The sequence below is a fragment of the Magnolia sinica genome, chromosome 1, assembly GCF_029962835.1.
Source record: "Magnolia sinica isolate HGM2019 chromosome 1, MsV1, whole genome shotgun sequence".
Taxonomy (NCBI): domain Eukaryota; kingdom Viridiplantae; phylum Streptophyta; class Magnoliopsida; order Magnoliales; family Magnoliaceae; genus Magnolia; species Magnolia sinica.
In genome coordinates, this window is record NC_080573.1 from 14,814,382 (window position 1) to 14,823,602 (window position 9,221).

Consider the following 9,221-nt stretch of genomic DNA (forward strand, 5'->3'; position numbering starts at 1 on the left):
AATCTAGTTAATTGAAAAAGTAAGGAGCATTGTCATTGCTTGTTCCTCTACTGAAGCCGAATATCGTGCAATGGCTCATGTGGCTTGTGAATTACTATGGTGATAAGTCATCCTCCAATATGTGGAATTCACACCATCCTCCTTAATTCCTCTACATTAATATAGTCAAGCAATCATTCACACTACATCCAACCCAGACTTCCACGAATGCACTAAGCACATTGAAGTTGATCTTCTCTTCATTCAAGAAAAATTAATCGTCAAGCTCTTACATACACTCTTTGTTCGTTCAGAAGATCAGTTAGCAGATATCTTCACCAAACCAACATCAATAGTGTCTCAAGACCATTGGTGTCAAGTTCCTGCATGAATGATCTCGATACACTAGCTTGAGGGGGAGTGTTAGTGTGCACAGATTTGTCTACACTTGCGATTTACCATTTATAAGGATTAGGTTTAAATTTTCTAATTATTGTAATCTTCCTATCTCTATCAGTCTTTTAGTCTCCTATTGCAATTAGTCTTCTCTACTTGTAAAGCTTCTTTTTTTTTATTAATAAAGGATTGAGGAGAGAGGGAGTATATACAAAAGCTCTCTTGTTTCCATCTTAATTTACACATCTTTCCAAGCTTGAAGCAGAACTCACGAATGTTGTCAAAGAACAAACTTAGTTTCAGTCATGAATTTATTATGCTAGAAATATCTGTATATCAAGCAAAAATCAACTAATCCTCAGACCCTTGAATGGTTTGTGTCATTAATGTAGGGTCATCTTAATGGAGTCTCCCTCAGGAAGACTATGGCACTTAGCATTTTAGTTACATGTAAAGGGTGAAACTAATCTAGGTCTTAGAAAGTTAGGTTTGCTTTTAATTGTAATGGATATAGAATCCAGGATTTCCTGTGGTATGCTGGTGGTCGTGCCTCTCTTCTAATACTGCATTCCACGACTCTGCATGTGAATATAGTTGAGATTTCATCTTGTTAAATTACATTTTGGGAATTTGGATAAGACTTGATGATGTTGATGATTTTAGTCGGCATAAATAGGTATCCATTCGATGGTTACTTTCATTAGCCCTGTGATGACCCTACTCACTAGAGTCGGACTTCTCTCACCACTTACTATATATGCCAATGTGATACGTGTCACCTCTTGCGACCTGCTCCATGTGCGCTGTGCCAATTTGATCAAACTCATCATCATAGCCTTGTCCAACTCTTTAAAGATCCTTTTTTTCTTTTCTTTTTTTTTTGGTTTTTCCAATCGTCAAGATTCAAAACAGTTATCCCCTTGATTGCTTAGCAGAAGTTCAATGACCATGTGTCTACCTGCTATCAACCCTCTACCCACGCTAGGGACTGACTCGCAAATTGCGGCCAGGCAGAGTTCGATCTGATTTGATCAAAACTACTTAGCAGATTGTTTTGTGGATTCCCTGTTCTTACTGAACGCATTGGATTGCAAGGGCCGAGCATACCCGTCTTCGCATGCCCTTATGAATTAAAAATTTATAAGTTACCCCTATAGGATATGGTGGAAGCTACCACGTCCATGCACTGATAATATACAAACATATGTAGCTGCAATGCTTTAAAATATGGATGGAACCCCAACCCATTTTTGTGGGTGGGTTGGACCAAAACTGTTGACCCTTGTTGTTGCTAATATGAAGTGATAAATGAAAAAAAATGAATAGAGGTCTAACCAGTTGAACCAGACTGCTGAATTAGATTAGCTGCCTGACAACAGACAGTTGGACTGATTGACCTAGATGGTTCAAATGGCTTCTCTCAAAATGTGCTTTCAATCACCTGACCCATTTTCCTTAGTGGGTTTGGTCTAACCATCCACTCAGGTCCATGTTTTCAAACAGTCTAGCAGGATGTATGTAACCTTTTTAAGTGACATTTTCTGCTTCTACTGCCTATAGCTTACAGAACTTGTCTTGTGCTTGAACGCAGGTTTCTAGCTTTACCTCATCCAAACCTTGAAAGTTATAGGCACTGGATAGAGTTGGAATTGAACCTTGCATTCGTTGGTGATAACGAAGCCCTAGTTAATGTGCGGAAGTTGTATGAATCTGCACTCAGCATTTTCAAGCACGATGTAGGATTATGGCAAGATTATTACTCAATGGAGATCAAGGTAAGGTTTGACTTTTATCTGTACTATATGTAAACGCAAGCAGCTTTGGACATTTTTGTTCTCGCAATTAGTCTTTCACAGTGTAGGTTTGGGTAAATTCATCCTTAAAATGTAGTTGGTTGGCAAGGAACGGTTGAGATTTTACCGCACCATGGTTAGGTTAGGTCCAACCCACTTCTTTTAATGCGGGTAGCCTGCAGTGACTTCTCTTCTCCGAGCATAACATGTACGAAGGGGAGGTCCACCCTGTCATGCATGCAAAATCCACTCTGTGAACCATTATTTGAACCGTACATATAAAAGCTTATCCCTATTAAAAAATTTATTTAAAAAAAAAAAAAAAAAAAAACCTCACTCAGACCACACCAAACAATGTAAAGTTGCTCCCAAAAGTGAGTTCACATGGTGTGGCTCACTAGAGGGTGTTTTTATTTTTTTATTTTTTTATTTATTATTTATTATTTATTTTTATTTTTATCAAGATGATTTTTGTATCGACCTGATTTATAGATTCGATGAAAGATACACCACATGGTCACCCAAACACAAACGTATGGTCAGCATCCCATTCACGCTGTTCCCTGTGGTGGCCCATCTGAGTTGTGGATCTAGCTGATTTTTTACCTCAAGACCTAGCATCGAGAATAGAACCTGATGAGCAGAGTGGATTTTACACTAACATGGTGCCCCCCAATGACTTGAATGTTTTATGCACCTCATAAAATAGGTGTGGTAGAGGACTCTGGTCTCACTTTTCCTCTCTTTTCTCTCTCTCCCCTTTGAATCTCTCCCTCCTCATTCCATCCCCTCCTTGCCCTTAGTACTTATAATCATAGTTCCAAAACTTGGTGACTTAGATTCGAAACTTGGCTAGGTCAACTCCACTTAGCCAGAAATTAGGCTGAGTCACTATGAAGCTTGTTGGCGAGTTTGACTTGGTTCGGACTCAGTGTGACTTGAGGAGTTGGGTAGCGTACTCAATCAACTCGACACGATTTGGCATGACTCAAAACGAGCTACTTGCCGAGTTGATACATCTTTAAATAAACATATATAATTTGTAGATGACGGAATTCGAGCTCACAATCCTTGGCACTTGGGCAGTTGGACAACAGTACATGGTGATTGGATTTGCCTACTTTAATACTCATATTATTATAACTAGCTATTATTAGTTAAATGCTATTAATCATTTATTTCTTAGATAATTGAATCAAGCCGAGTTTCGAAGCTTTTAAACTAATCTAAAATGATATTGGAGTTGACTTTAGCTACTGTTATTGTATGTTCTCGTAATTCCACATGACCCATCTTTTAAAATATTACAGGTGGGAACATCAGAGACCGCTAATGCGGTATACTGGCGTGCACGGAAGAGCCTTGGAGATAGGGCTGGCCTGATGGTTCCTTGCAGTTTGTGATGCATTGATTAATCTTATACCCTTCCAATTTTGACTGAGCTAACTTTGTTGATTAAATTATTTTTTTTCTAAAATGGAAGAATGAGAAATCAGAGCAAGAATTGATGTGGATGAAGAGTGCTGTACGATAAAAAGGGATGGGCTTGGATGGAATCAACCACATCCGTCTTGTATTTATCAGGAAAATTGTAGCTTTTTTGGGAGTAAGTTCAACCCATCTCCACTTGCCAAGTGGACGATGATCCTTTGCGAGTCACAGTGAATGGGCATGTTTCGAATTCATACTGCCTGTGCAATCAGAACCATTCTTTTGTTTGGGAGTAACACTTGGAACATGTAATTCACTGCAGGAAAGCTAATTGATTGGATTTATGTAATTTTTTCAGGCTGTGGTATGTTCCTTGAGGAGTCCACCAATTGGAAATTTCAGACCACTTGGCGACGCATGTTAGATTCTCTGTAATATGTGTTGCTTTTGTTGTCTTCAGGCAAAGGCATTCAGTTCAGATTGATCATGGCGGAATTGGAGTGCTTGAGCCCCTCTAAGGGCGTGTTTGATTTTCAGTGGTGGTGTAAATACTCGTGAAATTGATAATTATTACTATTTCACCGGTTTGATTTTCCTTTGAAAATTCACCACACTTTTCACCTCGAAAACCGGTTTAAAAGAATTATTTTAAATTTGTGGACCCCAATGTAATGTATATGATAAATCCATTCCATCTGGTCCTGTCAACACAATATTCTAAGGCATGAGCTGAAAAATGAGGCAGATTGAATACTCAAATGGCCCACACCAAAAGAAATAGTGGGCCTAAGAGGTTTTTAATGGTAAGTGTTTGATTCCCTTTTTCTTGTAGCGTGGTCGACTTGAGCTTTTGATATGCCTTATTTTTCAGCTCATGCTATAAATTCATCAAGTATAATAAATTAACGGTGTGGATAAGTGATACTTGAGCTTTTGATATGTCTTATTTTTCGGCTCATGTCATAAATTCATCAAGTATAATAAATTAACGGTGTGGATAAGTGATACGCATCACGGTGGGAACTGCAAATATATTGTGATGTTCTTGGTTTTTGTGTCAAAAATGCATCTCATCAAATCAGACATCGAAGGGAGGTAAATATGGAGGATTACGTATTTTCACGGGTATTTACCCAGCTACTGAGAATCAAACATGCCCTAAGAGGCTACTTGAAAGAGCAGGTTTGAAGACTACTTGGTGGTACCAGTGCAAGCATCGCAAGACAGGATCCCACCAAGCCATTGGACCATTCTGCAGGTGGACACTTGTCAGTGTGAAATTTTTGGCTGAAAGTCCATATTCTGCGTGATAGTGTGGCCCACCTCATGAATGGATTGGCTTGATTTCAATCAAATCGTGGGACATGCATGGTGGAACATTTCCCTAAAGAGCAGCAGGGTGGGGGTGGCGATTTTAATTCCACACATTGTCTCAGGTGTGGCAGATTTGCACACGTGACATATTTTTGCTGACATGGAGATTTCGCATCGTTGGTGTGTGAGAAAGATTATAAATACCAAGTGGTTCCATGTCCAAGCCAAATGGACTCGGATTGTGTTTACTCAGTGTAGCACACAACACCGAGTGGTGCTGGAAAAGCTCTATGGAACCCCACCATGATGTATATTTTTTACCCACGCATCCATTTTGCGAGCTGATTTTTTTGGAATCAAATTCTTATGTGGACCACACCACAGGAAACAGTTGTGATTGAACAGCTAATCATTAAAAACTTCCTAAGGTCCACTGTAATGTTTATTTGCCATCCAACAACCTGTTGATTAGATCATGCAGACCTAGATGAAGGAAAAACACTAATATCAGCTCGATCCAAAACTTTTGTAGCCCTTGAGAGGTTTTTAAGGGTAGGCATTCAATAACCACAGTCCTGTGGTGGGGTCCACCTTAGATTTGGATATGCCTCGTTGTTGGGCTCATACCCTAAAACGAGCTGAGAAAATGGAGTGACTGCATGGATAAAAAAACATACATCATGGTGGGGCCACGGCTTTCAAGCACCATATAGTACCGAGGTCGGTGCTGAGTGCTACTCTGCGCAATAACCACGCGGTGGGTGAGTGGACCCCTGACTATAGGGCCCACTGTGATGTGCCTACATCCACGCCATCTATCCCTATTGAAAGCTCATTTTAGTGCATGATCCAAAAAATGAAGCAGATCCAAATCTCAAGTGGACCATAATACTGGAAATAGTGGTAATCTACTGTTAAAAACTTACCGTGGGCCACGAAAGTTTTGGAGCAAGCTGATATTTATTTAGTCTCTTCATCGAGATCTTTGTGAGCTTATCAACAGTTTGGATGGCAAACAATTTTTTTAATGGTAGGGATTCCATCACTACTGTTTCTTGTGGTATGGTCCACAAGATTTGGATCATCCCTAAAATGAAAATGGTTGGACGGTGTGGATTTATGGCACATACATCACTGTGAGCCCCACAGTCAACAGTCCCACTCACTGTGGATCCGGGCCCTGACAGTGGACCCACCTTGATGTATGTGTTGTACGCTGTTCATTTGTCTTGCCGGCTCATTTTAGGGCATGGCTCCAAAATGAAACATATACAAATCTGAGGTGGAGCACACGGTAGGGATTGGTGGGACCCACCTTGATGTATGTGGTGCATATCCATGTTGTCCTTCTGTTTTGCCCGCTCATTTTGAGGCATGGCTCCAAAATGAAACAGTTACAAATTTCACTTGGACTACACAACAGGGATTGAATTCCCACCACTAAAAACTTATCAGGCCACTAAAGTTTTGGATCAAGCTACTATTTCTGTTTTCCTTTTATCCGGTCTGTGTAGCTTTTACCAATAACGGCCCTAAGAAGTCCTTTGTAGTGGGCATTCAATCACAGTTGTGTCCATGTGGATGTCCGTGTGGTGTGATCCACATGAGATTTGGGTTGTTGTTAGGGTTGTACATCACACCAAGTTGAGTCAAGGTAGGTCAATCTTGGCTTGGCTTCTCCGCACTCTTCTCAAGCTCACCCTTAAGCTTATCATTGGAGCTTGGCTTGTTTACCAAATCTTTAGAGGTCAGCTTGAGGCGAGCTAGTGGATTGATTTGAGTCGAGTCACAGTGAGTCTACTCCCCACCTCAATTTATAATATGTTTTCTTTTTACCATACAACCTGTTAATAAGGTTACAAAGATCTGGGTAAAAAGACCATACAAATATCAACTTGATCCAAAACTTTTTGTGGCCTATGAGAAGTTTTTAATGGCTGATTACCACTGCTTCCTGTATTATGGTCCATGTGAGATTTAGATCTGCTTCATTTTTTTGGATTACACTCTAAAACAAGCTTTTCAATACAGATGAATGGTGTGGATGTAGTCACATACATCACAGTGGGCCCCACAGTCAGGGTCTGACCCACCTCAATGGATCTGGGTCTCATTTAATCCACTCCCTAAAATATGCTTTCGATGGTATGCCAATTCCTTGCTAAATCCTTCCACGGATGTTCATGTGCTAAGATGTTATGTGTGATCCATCATTATATGCAGCATATCCAAAACTCAAGTGAGCCATACCGGAAGAAATAATGGAGATTCAATGACCACCGGTGAAACATTCATATAACCACAGAATTTTTGTATCAGACTAAGTTTTTTTATATTTTTTCTTCATCTCCGTTGGTAATAACCTTATAAAGGGTTTGGACAGCGTATAAACAACAAGGTGAACTCGAGAAGGTACCAACTCTTGGCATCTTTTTTTCCACAGATTTTCTTGTAGTGTGGTTTACTTTAGTTTTTGATCTGCTTTATTTTTGAGTGCATATCTAAAATGAGCTCGAAAGAAAAAATAAAAATAAAAATGAACAGATTAAATTTCTAAACATCACGGTTGGTTGTTAGGAAATCCGCGTCCCACCACGTCAGCTAACGGATTTGGGCCGAAAGTGGTACCCTACCCACGTATCACACGTGGGCTGGATCCATCAGATCTCACTACGCTACAACCCCACAGGAAACGGATTGGCTACTCCCCCTGCCACCAGCCCGGTGGCTGGAGGTCGGTATTCTATGGGCCCCACCATGATGTATGTTTTTCATCCATTCCATTCATCCATTTTTAAAGATCATCATAGGGCTTGATGCCAAAAATGAGAGGGATATAGATCTCAGGTGGACCACACCACAGGAAAACAATAGTAATTGCATATCCACCATTAAAATCCTCCTAAGGCCCAATGTACTGTTTATTTGACATCCAATCTGTTGATTAGGTCATACAGGCCCAGATGAAGGACAAAGACAAAGATCAGATTGATCCAAAACTTTAATGCCCCAAAAGGTTTTTAATGCTCGACGCTCGTTCAACACCGTTTCCTGTAATGTAGTCCACTTGAGATTGGGATATAACTAATTTTTAGTCTCATACAATAAAATATTCTGAAAATATAGATGGACAGCATGGATTAAACACATACATCATGGTGGGCCCACAGAGCACCGACGACCAGCCATTGGCTGGTGGCAGGGGAGTAGCCAATCCGTTTCCAACCCCACAGGTCTGGTTATTTCCCGGTCTCACCAAATCGGGGGCGGAGCTGGCATCAGCCGGGCAACACTTAGTGAGTGTTACTCTTACCGAGTGAGGCCTACCTTGATGAATATTCTATATATCTACCTGTCCATCCGTTTTTTCAGATCATGTTACCATGTGATTCTAAAACTTAAAGCAGATCGAAATCTCGGGTGGATCACACCACTGGAAAAAGTGTTGAATGACCGTTAAAAACTTTTTGTGGGCCAAAGAAGTTTTGGATCAAGCTGATCCTTGTATTTTCCCTTCATCCAGTTCTGATTGACCTTATCAACAGGTTGGATGGAAAATAAACATTATGATGGACCTAGAAATTTTGTAATGGTTGGCGTTCAATTACCACTATTTCCTGTGGTGTGGTCCACTGAGAATTGTATTTGCTTAATTTTTGGTACCATGTTCTCAAGTGGGCCGGAAAAACGGATGGACAGCATGGATTTATAAAATATTATCAAGATGTCCATGTGGTAAAGGTAACACCCACTACCCGGGTAATTGCTCATCCGCGCCTCACAAACCCGCGAAAGCCTCAGCAAATTGTACATTTGCTGAGTACGCGGATTGCGTCCTACCCCCGTCCGTCTCCAGCTGGGAACGAGCACAGCTTTGAGTGGCTACCGTAGTGCTATGTCTTATCCACACCGTCCATCAATTTTTTTCGTATCATTTTAAGGCATGATGTAAACAAATGAGGCATATTTGAGCGCAAGTGGACCACACCAAGGGAGGCAGCGGTGATAATGATTCTCACCGTTGAAAATTTTCTAGGGCAAACCGTAATGTTTATTTGCCATCCAACCTATTCATAAAGTTGCATATACCTGGATGAAGATAAAAAACAAATATAAACTCCATCTAAAACTTCTGTGGCCCCAGGAAGTTTTCAACGGTAAGAGTTTAATCCCCATTTTGTAGTCCACTTGAGACTTGGATCTACTAATTTTTTGGTTCATACCATGAAATGATACGAAAACATGGATGGACGGTGTGGATAAGACCCATACATTACGGTGGCCACTCAAAGCTTCTGCCCGTTCCCA

At 40.5% G+C, this 9,221-nt stretch overlaps 1 protein-coding gene across 1 annotated transcript in view; it reads left to right on the forward strand.

The window, feature by feature from the left end:
• Positions 1–3,948, forward strand: part of LOC131240736 (uncharacterized) — a 29,793-nt gene extending 25,845 nt beyond the window's left edge. The window contains exons 5-6 of the mRNA XM_058239168.1: positions 1,967–2,150; positions 3,479–3,948. Coding sequence (XP_058095151.1) covers positions 1,967–2,150; positions 3,479–3,571 — 277 coding nt within the window. The 3' untranslated portion in view covers positions 3,572–3,948. The remainder of the gene's footprint in view (positions 1–1,966; positions 2,151–3,478) is intronic.
• The last annotated feature ends 5,273 nt before the right edge of the window (positions 3,949–9,221 follow it).